This window comes from Tachysurus vachellii, chromosome 1 (genome assembly GCF_030014155.1).
Source record: "Tachysurus vachellii isolate PV-2020 chromosome 1, HZAU_Pvac_v1, whole genome shotgun sequence".
Taxonomy (NCBI): domain Eukaryota; kingdom Metazoa; phylum Chordata; class Actinopteri; order Siluriformes; family Bagridae; genus Tachysurus; species Tachysurus vachellii.
The window spans coordinates 25,429,452-25,446,383 of NC_083460.1; the positions used below are offsets into that span (position 1 = coordinate 25,429,452).

The following is a 16,932-nucleotide window of genomic DNA, read 5'->3' on the forward strand; positions in this document are numbered from 1 at the left end:
GATTAAACCTCTCTTAACTCAACAGTAATCAAAGCTATTCACATTTCTATCGACTGAGTGACAGCCTGTCTATAGAACAGAGGCTTCAGTGCGAGTTGCCACTTTGACAGTCAGTTACTATACATGAAGAAAACTCACACCTCCTTCCATTTCATGATGAGGCTCTCCACATTCAGAACAGACCTGTCAATCAAACATCACTGTGTGGTCTGAATTCCTAAACAGCTGCCCGAAACCCAAGCAATCCACAGCGTGAAAGACGGATCTTACTTTCTTCAGTGCACATGTAATAATAGCCTCTCTGAAACAAAGAATGTCCAGACATGAGAACTGAAGGTCTAGAAATGTTTATTACACAAAGAGTCACTACTCTGCAAGAATGATACACACGTTGGTAAAAGAAACATTCAGATGTAGAAGAAGGTTTCACACAAAACATGATCTAACTCCACATATTCAGAGCTTACAGATGATTTTAAGACACATTAGCGAAGTACAGATTTAGACAGTTTGAACTGACGAACCTGGATTGGAAAAAGTGGCTTAGATCAGTACCATAAAAATGACCACAGTCCCATTATGCTGTGTTCACTGTGACTGAACCAAGCCAGGCAGAAAACCCAGAAATAAGACAGAAAAATACAACCAGAGCCTTCAGACACCAGGGAAAAGAACCCCATAAATGCATAACTAATACTTGCTCTCTCTCTCTCTCTCTCTCTCTCATACACACACACACACCCTAATGCACCACACTGACCCACTTTACCAAGACAGACTATCGAGAGACCAGAGCTGGAATAAGCAGCCACATGTTGTAGAATGTTCCAGATAGAGATGTTACTATCAAATCATAAACTCGTTGTAACTCTATCTGAAAGTTTTACAACGTGTGGCTTCAAAGCTGAACATGTACCAAAGCTGAACCCCATCACCTCAGCCCAAAACCTCCATAGATGCCTACATTTCAGAATAAAAACAACAGATAATATTTTCGATACAGGACTTCCTCCATGTTTTCTCCCAAACCACAGATTACTACTGAGGAATCTCTGGCCATACAACAGTCAGCTGCTCTAGCCTGCAAAACAAAAACAGAAATATTATTTTCTACCTTCCGTGCGAAAGAAGATTGGGTAGAACAATGTCGTCATTACTGTTATTAACAACCCCACCATCACTTTCACAAGATCCTGTTCATCTCTGCTGACCTTCACTGCATGAGCACTTCACTTCACATGCCTCACTTCTTCTATGATTGCTATTCTCACAGGGGACAAAAAGTGCTGACACTAGGCTTTTTTGGTGCGATTCTTTGTGCACAAGCCATCAGGGTGCCAAGGTCCTCTAAGTGAAGGCTGCACAATACTGAACACTCCATTAACCCCATAAATTACTGAAAGCTCACAAAGCTCATCCTTCATTCTGCTACAGCCATTTTAGGCACCTAAAACAGTAATACTAATAGATCTAACCGAGCCTTAGTAACACTGAGATCCAACAAAAGCTAGATAAGGAAAAACAGAGTCTAAGTAATTCATTAGATAAGAAATAATGTGCAGTCACTGATTTGGCCCACATGGTGTATTTATATCCAGCTTTGCTTACAACAACCAATCAAAGTGAATGTTTAAGCCACTGAACAGAGAAATACAGAGCACACTGTGACTGGTCAGACAGGTAAAACACAAAAAACGCACCAGAATAAATAAATAAATAAATAAAGGCAATAATACCCAATTAATTAACTACAGCCAAGCTCCCCAATATCACACTTGATTTAATTAACTGATGAAACAAGAAGCTGTGATCTTTGCCATGATGAAAGAAATTGCACCACTTAGAAACCCCAGTGTTTTGTTTCTCTCTCTCTCTCTCTCTCTCTCTCTCTCTCTCTCTCTCATGCTGAAGTAGGCAGAGAGAACACAAATATTACAGATAGCTCTACCTCCACAATGGTATATTGATAACAGAAGACTTAAAGTCTTAAATAAGGGCTAATAAAAAGCTAGGGTGGCTCACTGCCAACTGCATCATTATCTAAAGAACAAAACAAAAGAAGACAGACAAGGAAATGGAGCCAAGATAGGCCAAAGTCCAAAAATGCTACTCTCTAATCACTCAAAATCTTTCAGTTAGTGAAGAAAAATAGAGAAATTCACTGGTCGCTTGCGACTGGAGATGGTAGCTCTCTAAGCAACAGGTAGTAGCGTTTACTTTGCAAGATTACTGGGAAGTGCTTAGATTTTTGCCAAATATTAGATTTTAAATGGATGAATACAAGATGGGGTTCATAAAAATGTTCTGTACAAAAGGAAATAAATAAATGACTGCTGTTCCTATGGATCATATGATCTCCTGAGACCATGCTGTCCTAACTGTCAAACTTTCCTTTAAACATTCCTGTGCAAGATCATCATATACATTTCTAGTAGTGAACTACTTTTAGTCTGAAGGTTAGGAATGGATTTGAATGTGAACCCACTTTTTAGACACCTTTCCAGAAAGTTTCACAAGACCCCTGATTTAGTGTAGACTTAAAAAGGTTGTTGAATATGAAGCTTGAGGGGGCAAAGAAAGACTCGAGAAAGACATGAGTGTAACTGATGCATTTACAGCATTCATGTGGTCATCCTTAGTAACTGCTTGGTCAGGTTTATAGTGGTTTAAATGAGACTGATCATTTGTTTGGATCTATATTTTGGGAAACTAAAATTAAACCAAATAAGTAGATTCATTAGAAAATATTTTATTATTTATAGAAATAATTAAAAAAATTATAAATGCAACAGCTTTCAACTTTAGTTATTGTTGTTTTAACTCTGAATAGAGACACAGCCGTATATAAGAGAATATAAAAGAAAATATAGCTACAAGCAGTGATGGCGGGCCTTCGCACGTTTGTTTATCTCTATACGGTGCCTCCCAGAAAACAATGCACGGTGGGCAAGTGCATCAAGTGGGTAAATATCAGTGGACTATTTTATGTTGTTACTGACCCATTTGGGGACTGTAGGTAAATGAAACCCCACATTTTAGACAAACGGGGCGATAGTGAGCCACTTAAGAGACACACCTTTGTCTGACCTTTTTGTCCACACTTAACAGCCGACAAACGGGATGTATGTGTCAAATTTCACGTTAATCTAAGCACGCCAAAAGCCTTAAATATGCCTGAAATAAAAGTAAACTTTGACAAGGTGCCATGGTAACAGTGTTTGAGATATCAAAAATCCGTTCGCAATTTTGCATCTCCAATATCTCTGCGTCATGGTGGCTAAGTCTGGTCTCAATTGCATGAATCCCCTAGGAGGAGTATTTAAAAGTTTACCGCATGCAGCTGTCAAAAAATCCACCTTTGTGACTGACACACTTCCTGGTGCCTGTTGGTGGTGCTATGTCCGAGATTCACAATAGGCACATCGATGCGATCGGAATCCTTGGCCGAACATACACACCGCGTGTCATCACAATAAGACATTTTTTGCTTTAGATATTAGACATTTCCTGTTTCTCTGAATTCGACATAACTTAGTCGCCTCGCCATGGCAGCACCGTTCGAGATATCAAAAATCCCTTCGCAATTTAGCAAGTGCAATGTCTCGGCATCATGTTGACCACTTTTGGTGTCAATCGCATGAATTCCCTAGGAGGAGTATTTAAAAGTTCACCACATGCACTTATAAAACAATCCAAAATGGCCGACTTCCTGTTGGGCGGAGCTCATAGTTTAGAGCGCGAAAGTTGTTCGGGTCGATGAGATCTATACGCGTCCCAACTCTCGTACATGTGCGTACATAATTGCCCGATCTGTGCACCAATGTTTGTTTTTGCATTACAGGGGGCGCTACAGAGCCCCCCTGCCACACCCGTATTCCAACCTTTGTCCAATCCTAGTGTCGCGCGACTCGGACGTGTGTTCAAAATTTCAAGAGTTTTCGAGCATGTTAAGGGACCCCAATTGGCCAATGTGTGGGGGGGAAAAAATAAATAAAATATAGCTGCAAGCAGCGATGACGGGCCTTCGCACATTTGTTCATCGCTATACGGTGCCTTCCAGAAAACAATGCACGGTGGGCAAGTGCATCAAGTGGGTAAATATCAGTGGACTATTTTATGTTGTTACTGACCCATTTGGGGACTGTAGGTAAATGAAACCCCACATTATAGAGAAATGGGGGCGCTAGTGAGCCACTTAAGAGACACACCTTTGTCTGACCTTTTTGTCCACACTTAACAGCCGACAAATGTGATGTATGTGTCAAATTTCAAGTTAATACAAGCACGCCAAAAGCCTTAAATATGCCTGAAATAAAAGTAAACTTTGACACGATGCCATGGCAACAGTGTTTGAGATATCAAAAATCCGTTCGCAATTTCGCATCTGCAATATCTCTGCGTCATGGTGGCCAAGTCTGGTCTCAATTGCATGAATCCCCTAGGAGGAGTATTTAAAAGTTTACCGCATGAAGCTGACAAAAATTCCACCTTTGTGACTGACACACTTCCTGGGGCCTGTTGGTGGCGCTATACCCGGGACTCACAATAAGCACATCGATGCGATCGGAATCCTTGGCCGAACATACACACCGCGTGTCATCACAATAAGACATTTTTTGCTTTAGATATTAGACACTTTCTGTTTCTCTGAATTCGCCATAACTTTGTCGCCTCGCCATGGCAGCACCGTTCGAGATATCAAAAATCCCTTCGCAATTTAGCAAGTGCAATGTCTTGGCATCATGTTCACCACTTTTGGTGTCAATCGCATGAATTCCCTAGGAGGAGTATTTAAAAGTTCACCACATGCAACTGTTGTGACTGACACACTTCCTGGCGCCTGTTGGTGGCGCTATGTCCGAGATTCACAATAAGCACATCGATGCGATCGGAATCCTTGGCCGAACATACACACCGCGTGTCATCCCAATAAGACATTTTTTGCTTTAGATATTAGACACTTCCTGTTTCTCTGAATTCGCCATAACTTTGTCGCCTCGCCATGGCAGCACCGTTCGAGATATCAAAAATCCCTTCGCAATTTAGCAAGTGCAATGTCTTGGCATCATGTTCACAACGTTTGATGTCAATCGCATGAATTCCCTGGGAGGAGTATTTAAAAGTTCACCGCATGCACTTATAAAACAATCCAAAATGGCCGACTTCCTGTTGGGCGGAGCTCATAGTTTAGAGCGCGAAAGTTGTTCGGGTCGATGAGATCTATATGCGTACCAACTCTCGTACATGTGCGTACATAATTGCCCGATCTGTGCACCAATGTTTGTTTTTGCATTACAGGGGGCGCTACAGAGCCCCCCTGCCACGCCCGTATTCCAACCTTTGTCCAATCCTAGTGTCGCGCGACTCTGACGTGTGTGCCAAATTTCAAGAGTTTTCGAGCATGTTAAGGGACCCCAATTGGCCAATGTGTGGGGAAAAAAAAAAATAAAAAAAAAAAAATAAAAAAAAAATAAAAATAAAAAAAAATATAGCTGCAAGCAGCGATGACGGGCCTTCGCACGTTTGTTCATCGCTATACGGTGCCTTCCAGAAAACAATGCACGGTGGGCAAGTGCATCAAGTGGGTAAATATCAGTGGACTATTTTATGTTGTTACTGACCCATTTGGGGACTGTAGGTAAATGAAACCCCACATTTTAGACAAACGGGGGCGCTAGTGAGCCACTTAAGAGACACACCTTTGTCTGACCTTTTTGTCCACACTTAACAGCCGACAAATGTGATGTATGTGTCAAATTTCAAGTTAATCTAAGCACGCCAAAAGACTTAAATATGCCTGAAAAAGAAAGTAAAGTTTGACACGTTACCATGAGAACAGTGTTTGAGATATCAAAAATCCGTTCGCAATTTCGCATCTGCAATATCTCTGCACCATGTTGGCCAAGTCTGGTCTCAATTGCATGAATCCCCTAGGAGGAGTATTTAAAAGTTTACTGCATGAAGCTGACAAAAAATCCACCTTTGTGACTGACACACTTCCTGGGGCCTGTTGGTGGCGCTATACCTGGGACTCACAATAAGCACATAGATGCGATCGGAATCCTTGGCCGAACATACACACCGCGTGTCATCACAATAAGACATTTTTTGCTTTAGATATTAGACACTTTCTGTTTCTCTGAATTCGCCATAATTTTGTCGCCTCGCCATGGCAGCACCGTTCGAGATATCGAAACTCACTTCGCAATTTAGCAAGTGCAATGTCTCGGCATCATGTTCACCACTTTTGGTGTCAATCGCATGAATCCTCTAGGAGGAGTATTTAAAAGTTCATTGCATGCAACTGTGAAAAAATCCACCTTTGTGACTGACACACTTCCTGGGGCCTGTTGGTGGCGCTATACCCGGGACTCACAATAAGCACATCGATGCGATCGGAATCCTTGGCCGAACATACACACCGCGTGTCATCACAATAAGACATTTTTTGCTTTAGATATTAGACACTTTCTGTTTCTCTGAATTCGCCATAACTTTGTCGCCTCGCCATGGCAGCACCGTTCGAGATATCAAAAATCCCTTCGCAATTTAGCAAGTGCAATGTCTTGGCATCATGTTCACCACTTTTGGTGTCAATCGCATGAATTCCCTAGGAGGAGTATTTAAAAGTTCACCACATGCAACTGTTGTGACTGACACACTTCCTGGCGCCTGTTGGTGGCGCTATGTCCGAGATTCACAATAGGCACATCGATGCGATCGGAATCCTTGGCCGAACATACACACCGCGTGTCATCCCAATAAGACATTTTTTGCTTTAGATATTAGACACTTCCTGTTTCTCTGAATTCGCCATAACTTTGTCGCCTCGCCATGGCAGCACCGTTCGAGATATCAAAAATCCCTTCGCAATTTAGCAAGTGCAATGTCTTGGCATCATGTTCACAACGTTTGATGTCAATCGCATGAATTCCCTAGGAGGAGTATTTAAAAGTTCACCGCATGCACTTATAAAACAATCCAAAATGGCCGACTTCCTGTTGGGCGGAGCTCATAGTTTAGAGCGCGAAAGTTGTTCGGGTCGATGAGATCTATATGCGTACCAACTCTCGTACATGTGCGTACATAATTGCCCGATCTGTGCACCAATGTTTGTTTTTGCATTACAGGGGGCGCTACAGAGCCCCCCTGCCACGCCCGTATTCCAACCTTTGTCCAATCCTAGTGTCGCGCGACTCTGACGTGTGTGCCAAACTTCAAGAGTTTTCGAGCATGTTAAGGGACCCCAATTGGCCAATGTGTGGGAAAAAAAAAAAAAAAAAAAAAAAAAAAAAAAAAAAAAAAAAAAAATACTCCCGAGGAAAAACAATAGGGCTTCGCACCATTCGGTGCTCAGGCCCTAAATATAGCTGCAAGCAGCGATGACGGGCCTTCGCACGTTTGTTCATCGCTATACGGTGCCTTCCAGAAAACAATGCACGGTGGGCAAGTGCATCAAGTGGGTAAATATCAGTGGACTATTTTATGTTGTTACTGACCCATTTGGGGACTGTAGGTAAATGAAACCCCACATTTTAGACAAACGGGGGCGCTAGTGAGCCACTTAAGAGACACACCTTTGTCTGACCTTTTTGTCCACACTTAACAGCCGACAAATGTGATGTATGTGTCAAATTTCAAGTTAATCTAAGCACGCCAAAAGACTTAAATATGCCTGAAAAAGAAAGTAAAGTTTGACACGTTACCATGAGAACAGTGTTTGAGATATCAAAAATCCGTTCGCAATTTCGCATCTGCAATATCTCTGCACCATGTTGGCCAAGTCTGGTCTCAATTGCATGAATCCCCTAGGAGGAGTATTTAAAAGTTTACTGCATGAAGCTGACAAAAAATCCACCTTTGTGACTGACACACTTCCTGGGGCCTGTTGGTGGCGCTATACCTGGGACTCACAATAAGCACATAGATGCGATCGGAATCCTTGGCCGAACATACACACCGCGTGTCATCACAATAAGACATTTTTTGCTTTAGATATTAGACACTTTCTGTTTCTCTGAATTCGCCATAATTTTGTCGCCTCGCCATGGCAGCACCGTTCGAGATATCGAAACTCACTTCGCAATTTAGCAAGTGCAATGTCTCGGCATCATGTTCACCACTTTTGGTGTCAATCGCATGAATCCTCTAGGAGGAGTATTTAAAAGTTCATTGCATGCAACTGTGAAAAAATCCACCTTTGTGACTGACACACTTCCTGGGGCCTGTTGGTGGCGCTATACCCGGGACTCACAATAAGCACATCGATGCGATCGGAATCCTTGGCCGAACATACACACCGCGTGTCATCACAATAAGACATTTTTTGCTTTAGATATTAGACACTTTCTGTTTCTCTGAATTCGCCATAACTTTGTCGCCTCGCCATGGCAGCACCGTTCGAGATATCAAAAATCCCTTCGCAATTTAGCAAGTGCAATGTCTTGGCATCATGTTCACCACTTTTGGTGTCAATCGCATGAATTCCCTAGGAGGAGTATTTAAAAGTTCACCACATGCAACTGTTGTGACTGACACACTTCCTGGCGCCTGTTGGTGGCGCTATGTCCGAGATTCACAATAAGCACATCGATGCGATCGGAATCCTTGGCCGAACATACACACCGCGTGTCATCCCAATAAGACATTTTTTGCTTTAGATATTAGACACTTCCTGTTTCTCTGAATTCGCCATAACTTTGTCGCCTCGCCATGGCAGCACCGTTCGAGATATCAAAAATCCCTTCGCAATTTAGCAAGTGCAATGTCTTGGCATCATGTTCACAACGTTTGATGTCAATCGCATGAATTCCCTAGGAGGAGTATTTAAAAGTTCACCGCATGCACTTATAAAACAATCCAAAATGGCCGACTTCCTGTTGGGCGGAGCTCATAGTTTAGAGCGCGAAAGTTGTTCGGGTCGATGAGATCTATATGCGTACCAACTCTCGTACATGTGCGTACATAATTGCCCGATCTGTGCACCAATGTTTGTTTTTGCATTACAGGGGGCGCTACAGAGCCCCCCTGCCACGCCCGTATTCCAACCTTTGTCCAATCCTAGTGTCGCGCGACTCTGACGTGTGTGCCAAATTTCAAGAGTTTTCGAGCATGTTAAGGGACCCCAATTGGCCAATGTGTGGGAAAAAAAAAAAAAAAAAAAAAAAAAAAAAAAAAAAAAATAATACTCCCGAGGAAAAACAATAGGGCTTCGCACCATTCGGTGCTCAGGCCCTAAATATAGCTGCAAGCAGCGATGACGGGCCTTCGCACGTTTGTTCATCGCTATACGGTGCCTTCCAGAAAACAATGCACGGTGGGCAAGTGCATCAAGTGGGTAAATATCAGTGGACTATTTTATGTTGTTACTGACCCATTTGGGGACTGTAGGTAAATGAAACCCCACATTTTAGACAAACGGGGGCGCTAGTGAGCCACTTAAGAGACACACCTTTGTCTGACCTTTTTGTCCACACTTAACAGCCGACAAATGTGATGTATGTGTCAAATTTCAAGTTAATCTAAGCACGCCAAAAGACTTAAATATGCCTGAAAAAGAAAGTAAAGTTTGACACGTTACCATGAGAACAGTGTTTGAGATATCAAAAATCCGTTCGCAATTTCGCATCTGCAATATCTCTGCACCATGTTGGCCAAGTCTGGTCTCAATTGCATGAATCCCCTAGGAGGAGTATTTAAAAGTTTACTGCATGAAGCTGACAAAAAATCCACCTTTGTGACTGACACACTTCCTGGGGCCTGTTGGTGGCGCTATACCTGGGACTCACAATAAGCACATAGATGCGATCGGAATCCTTGGCCGAACATACACACCGCGTGTCATCACAATAAGACATTTTTTGCTTTAGATATTAGACACTTTCTGTTTCTCTGAATTCGCCATAATTTTGTCGCCTCGCCATGGCAGCACCGTTCGAGATATCGAAACTCACTTCGCAATTTAGCAAGTGCAATGTCTCGGCATCATGTTCACCACTTTTGGTGTCAATCGCATGAATCCTCTAGGAGGAGTATTTAAAAGTTCATTGCATGCAACTGTGAAAAAATCCACCTTTGTGACTGACACACTTCCTGGGGCCTGTTGGTGGCGCTATACCCGGGACTCACAATAAGCACATCGATGCGATCGGAATCCTTGGCCGAACATACACACCGCGTGTCATCACAATAAGACATTTTTTGCTTTAGATATTAGACACTTTCTGTTTCTCTGAATTCGCCATAACTTTGTCGCCTCGCCATGGCAGCACCGTTCGAGATATCAAAAATCCCTTCGCAATTTAGCAAGTGCAATGTCTTGGCATCATGTTCACCACTTTTGGTGTCAATCGCATGAATTCCCTAGGAGGAGTATTTAAAAGTTCACCACATGCAACTGTTGTGACTGACACACTTCCTGGCGCCTGTTGGTGGCGCTATGTCCGAGATTCACAATAAGCACATCGATGCGATCGGAATCCTTGGCCGAACATACACACCGCGTGTCATCCCAATAAGACATTTTTTGCTTTAGATATTAGACACTTCCTGTTTCTCTGAATTCGCCATAACTTTGTCGCCTCGCCATGGCAGCACCGTTCGAGATATCAAAAATCCCTTCGCAATTTAGCAAGTGCAATGTCTTGGCATCATGTTCACAACGTTTGATGTCAATCGCATGAATTCCCTAGGAGGAGTATTTAAAAGTTCACCGCATGCACTTATAAAACAATCCAAAATGGCCGACTTCCTGTTGGGCGGAGCTCATAGTTTAGAGCGCGAAAGTTGTTCGGGTCGATGAGATCTATATGCGTACCAACTCTCGTACATGTGCGTACATAATTGCCCGATCTGTGCACCAATGTTTGTTTTTGCATTACAGGGGGCGCTACAGAGCCCCCCTGCCACGCCCGTATTCCAACCTTTGTCCAATCCTAGTGTCGCGCGACTCTGACGTGTGTGCCAAATTTCAAGAGTTTTCGAGCATGTTAAGGGACCCCAATTGGCCAATGTGTGGGAAAAAAAAAAAAAAAAAAAAAAAAAAAAAAAAAAAAAAAAATACTCCCGAGGAAAAACAATAGGTCTTCGCACCATTCGGTGCTCAGGCCCTAATAAAAAATAATACTCCCGAGGAAAAACAATAGGGCTTCGCACCATTCGGTGCTCAGGCCCTAATAAATAAATAATACTCCCGAGGAAAAACAATAGGGCTTCACACCATTTGGTGCTCGGGCCCTAACTAAGGACCATTTTATTTAAGGTCCCAGGAATCATGACCAGTGTAGAGCTGGTTGATTCTTGGGACCTAAAATAAAATGGTCCTCAGTTTCTCTTATATTATCGGGAACGTGTATCTTGTAGATTCTACTCATTATTTGTCTGTTAGCACCAGATCATGATTGAAATTGATCATAGTATTCATTAGAGGTGTAATGCAACGCCACTATCTGTAATTTTGTGTCTGTAGTGCTCTAAGGTTCATGTCTGTGTGTCTATTCAGAGTTGAAACCCACGATAAATTAGAGAACACATCATTTTAATCCTTTTTCTGCAGTTATTATTTTTTTATACACGTAGACATTTGAGGTAAGAGGAAAGGCAAGACAATGATTGGAGTGTAGGTTACTGCTTTTTGAAACAAGCCCAAACCAATCCTCAACCAAGGATACTCTCTGGGGTGAAACACACACAGCACAGTAGAGCAGCGTTAGCACAGGGTGCACGCACACACATGGTGGTAAAAGATGCACACACCGCAATGAAATAACAAATGCAATGGGGCGAATGATGGCAGCAGCGCATCAGCTATTGACAGTCATCAGAGTGAAGTACCACAGGGCCAACAGTGGAGTGAGAATAAGCAAAAAGGACAGCGATATTGTGAGGGTGAAAATGTGAGCATGGAAATCACGGACACTGAGAAAGCTCTGGACTGGGGCTAATTCCATGCTTTTCAACTTTTAGTTTAGCTTAAGCACCAAGATGCTGCTCATGAACAACTGATGTCTCAATCAGCTCTAGTCATTTAAGTGATGTAAAAGAAAATTACACATGGTGAGAGGAAGAAAGTACTAAAGTTTTTCTTATTACATGCCATGGTATAGAAAATGATTATAGGTTCGGAAAGCATCAATTGTATACAGCCTACGCAAACTTCCCTATTTATGGTACTTACTAAGTACTCAAAGTGCTTGTTACAAGAATCAACTGCAAGTATGATAGAAGGGTCCTTTGAATTAGAGTTCTGACTGATTAAGTCATTTGAATAAAAACAATAATTTCATCTTGTGTATTTTTTATCATTTGATCTATACATTATAAAAAACTGTTTTTGGGCAAAATGTGACCCGGCTTTGTCCGTCTAAAATCTATTTATTTCTTATAAGTCAGGTAACATGTAATGGGACTTTCTTGTAAAAGTCTGAAGATTGTTAATAAAGTTAGCATGAAGTTAGCAACATGTACAGTAAATTAAAATGAATTTACTGTAACGAAGATCATTTCATTTTTCTGCTCTGCTGTAAGTTAGTAGTGTTTCTGTTGCTCATATTATTGAAAGCTGTTTTCAGTTTGGGCAAAAGATAATATTTAGCCTTGACATCCTTTGGGATGAAAGAAAGAAGCTCTCAATCTTGTCACCTCCACCAACAATAATTTGAATCCCTGAGCCAGGATAAATTATTGTTCTTGCATACTGTAACCTCACCACACTGCTGCTGCTCAAGCTGACTGATGTCTGAAAATGAATGACCCACGTTCAGGATCCCTCACCTTTCACACACGCACACACACACACAAGCACGGCTACACACGCACACAAGCACGTAGGCACACGCACACATACAAGCACGCATGCACACACACACACAAGCATGTACGCACACACGCACACACACAAGCACGTACGCACACACACAAGCACGTACGCACACACACAAGCACGTACGCAAACACGCATGCACACACATGCGAATAGCCAGCCTTTGCTGGACTTCTCCAAACCGCTGCTCTTGCATCAGACTGGGACAGATGGTGGCATTCAGTCATTCTAAAGTGCACATCAATTTCTAGCTAAAATGCCAGGCCAGCACTGTGCCATGAATATACTGTTCCAGTCGAGCAGATGTGAAGGGGAGATTTAGGAGCTTTAATTTTTAAGAGACAACAAAATCAATGGAGTATAAACACAAAATACACATATTAACAGTCTGATGATGGTCTTATCTATTTCTGTAATGGTGTGTGAAATCAGAGAGAAAATGAATAAGGCAGTCAGCAAACCCTTTATCGCTGAAGTCCTACTACAAGGCCAGCTCTAGTAATTCCATTGTTACGAGTTTTACAAAAGTTTCCCCATCTGCCGCACTCTATAGACACAATATACACAGTAGATTACTCTTATCTTAATCCAGGCGCTTCAGCATGTTTTATACAGAGGGATTAAGCAAACTGCTGACTTTCACACCCCTGGTGGCTTCTACAGTAGCTTTTCAGCCTGAACATTTAGCGTGTGTAAAGCTCATGCAGCAATATGAGGTGAGGGTGTGTTTAGCTCAGCTGAACTATTGACTGCCGTCATTGCGGTGACTGTCATTAAGCAGGTCTGGGCTACAGACAGCTGCCTGATAAGAGCTTGAGCATCAGCACTAACGGGGCTTATCAGTCACAGAGATCCTGTCAGGTACCAGATGTGAAGTTACAGAGCCAAAGCACTTGACTAGCACACACAAAAACCTGTGCCTGACAATTCCTGGCTATATTTGTGTACATCAATGGTACCAATTTTGAGTTTGGAAAAAAAAAAAGTAGAATTTCAAGAGTTGTGTCTGAGGTGAATGTTTCTACTTAACACTTAATATAAACCTCATAAAGAGCCTAAAATATATCATAAAAACTCTAAATGAAAATTCTATTCAAACTTTGCACCATCTTCTGCGTCTTGCCATCAGAATTTTTCCAAATGAAAAATAAATGCTAGCTTGTCTTTTATCTTTTAACAAATTCCATGCGTTGTATGAGCAGCTATAGATACATATTAAATAAGAGGGTGACATGAAAACATTTTTTTTATTACTATTTTAAACAACACACACCCAAGGGTTTTATTCTGCATGTACCACAGCAATTTACCAACAATGATTTTAAACTCAAGAGCAGCACATCACACTGTTACCTGGTTATATTTCCATTTAAACGTTGCAGAACAACTATGAACCAAACGAGTTCCTGTTATCACTTATGCTGTAGCAGTCGTTCCCTCATAAGCCTCTTGTTTTTCCTATCTTGATGATAACATGAAAAAAACAGCTTAATATATTAGCAACAAACTTTTCTCGAACCTTTCTCTGTTGGAAAATGTAAAAGCACTGACACTAGAAACTCCTTCCACACATGCTAAATACACTTGAGTTAATGAGTTAATACTTCCTGATCAATCAGAATGGAGAATTTTGCAGCACTGTGATTAAAAATGCTATGTTCTAGCTGCCAAAGCCTGTTCCTGGAGATCTGTGGTTCAACACCTAGCATAACAGTTAATAATTACACAGCTCTGAAAATCTCAGGTGTGTGTGCCCTGCGATGGGTTGGCACTGCGTCCAGGGTGTATCCTGCCTTGATGCCCGATGACGCCTGAGATAGGCACAGGCTCCCCGTGACCCGAGGTAGTTCGGATAAGCGGTAGAAAATGAGTGAATGAGTGAGTGAGTGAAAATCTCAGCTCACAGCAAGTCCAACAGGAATCAGTTAAACACTGGGGACTGTTCTGATAACCTCTAATACGTTCTAGAGAAAGCTGGGGTAGTAAAACATGCAGTCCACAAAGAATAAAGCCAGTCATGGCAAGAAGAGTCTTTAATAGTCTGCTGTCTCTGTGTGATCATCCAAAACAGCCAGAAATTAAAAAAAAAAATTAATTAATTAATTATTCATTCATTCATTCATTCATTCATTCATTCATTCATCTTCTACCGCTTATCCGAACTACCTCGGGTCACGGGGAGCCTGTGCCTATCTCAGGCGTCATCGGGCATCAAGGCAGGATACACCCTGGACGGAGTGCCAACCCATCACAGGGCACACACACACACACACACACACACTCTCATTCACTCACACAATCACACACTACGGACAATTTTCCAGAGATGCCAATCAACCTACCATGCATGTCTTTGGACCGGGGTAGGAAACCGGAGTACCCAGAGGAAACCCCCGAGGCACAGGGAGAACATGCAAACTCCACACACACAAGGCGGAGGCGGGAATCGAACCCCGACCCTGGAGGTGTGAGGCGAACGTGCTAACCACTAAGCCACTGTACCCCCCAATTAATTAATTAATTAATTAATTAAAAATGAATGAATGAATGAATAAATAAATAAAAATGTAAAAAATAATAATAATAATAGAGTTCCAGCGGAAGTGCATTAGTTAAGAAATCACATTATAGCGATTATTTTTCCAAAAGGCTGCCTATGTTATACACAGACAAGTGTGTGTGCTTCTGATGCTCTGAATGTACATGCTATGAAACTGAGGGCTTGTGAAGAAGACTCAAAGTAACAACAGGTTGTGTCTGTAATAAAGCAGAATAGCCAGGACGCAGAGCAAAAAATGTATGACGCTTCCCAGACTGTACACTTCTTTAATTAAATAGGTTTACAAGGATATAGTTAAGGTTTAGGATTTAATTCCTAATCAGTGAATGTCCACAAACAGAAGGCCATGTTTTGATGTAAATAAACACAAAAGGTAAACGTGGGGGAAAAAATACATTGCTTGGAAAAAAAAAATAATAATAATAAATATCACCAACCTCTATCCTCCTCGGGATCCTTCTCTTCCTGCACAAGGCTGGGAGGTCTGTATGGTGGAGGGAGACGCATGGGGGGAGGCGCAGTCTGCTGTTCTGGTTTCTAACACACATACACACACACACACACACACACACATCACAACAATCTATTAATCTTCAGCTAATCAGACAGGTAAACAGCCACACACGTAATTATGAAACGTATCTTTGACACAGCTCTGTATAATTCACTGGAGTTATTCTCCAAATGTACTGTTCCATATTATAAGCAGATATTAACCTCACTTTTATCTATCTGTCTTATGCAATTCCACACATGTATCCAAGCATCCTTCAATTCATCCAGTTATCTAGCCACCTACTGCATGCATCCTTCCACCCAGTCTTCAGTGTTCTCATGTATTCACCTATACACTCGCCCATCAGTTCATGCACCTACCGACATGTCTATCCACCCAGCTGTGTCTACAACTGTTGACTGGCATGCCGAATGTTTTACGTTTAAAAAAAACAAAAGCTCTTTTAAAAGGATATAAAACATCATCCACCTCCTCATAAGAACCTAATAAAAATCAGAGAGGTAAAACAGGAAGATTAAACTTTTACTTTTTTCCTTTCGTTTTTATGTCTACAATTCTGGGATAAACATGTTCCACAAAGCAGACAGATTTCACCCTTACCACTGCCTGAACAGCAGCTTAAACAAGTGCAGGCTGAAAATGAGTGAATCTACATGTACATGTATTCATTTAGCAAATGCTCCAAGCTGTTTGCACACACTACACACAGACAGCCACCAAAAGTGTGTCTGAAACGCTCACGTCATCATCAGGCATAAACAGGCTATTTGATGGATATTTATCAAATGACGGTCGTGTTTAATTAATCCTATTCGCTGCTGCGTGGAGCTGCTGCTAATAAACGGCGCATAAAGCTATGTAGCACCGGGAGTTGCATCCTCAAGAGAGCCACGTACCTGCTCAGACATATCAAGACTCACTAATGCCTGATTAATACCTAATGAATGATGCAGAAGCTAAAGAGCTTCAGAGTTAGCGCTTCATATTGAATCCTCTGAAAAATAATCATGGAACCGAGGAAAGTGACTCAAAATG

General features: G+C 41.9%; 1 protein-coding gene across 5 annotated transcripts in view; it reads right to left on the minus strand.

Annotated features, from left to right (window-relative positions):
• patj (PATJ crumbs cell polarity complex component) overlaps nucleotides 1-16,932 on the minus strand; it is a 126,483-nt gene that overhangs the window by 67,346 nt on the left and 42,205 nt on the right. For all 5 annotated transcript variants that reach the window (XM_060879679.1, XM_060879684.1, XM_060879692.1 and 2 more), the window contains one exon: nucleotides 15,818-15,917. In XM_060879679.1, coding sequence (XP_060735662.1) covers nucleotides 15,818-15,917 — 100 coding nt within the window. The remainder of the gene's footprint in view (nucleotides 1-15,817; nucleotides 15,918-16,932) is intronic.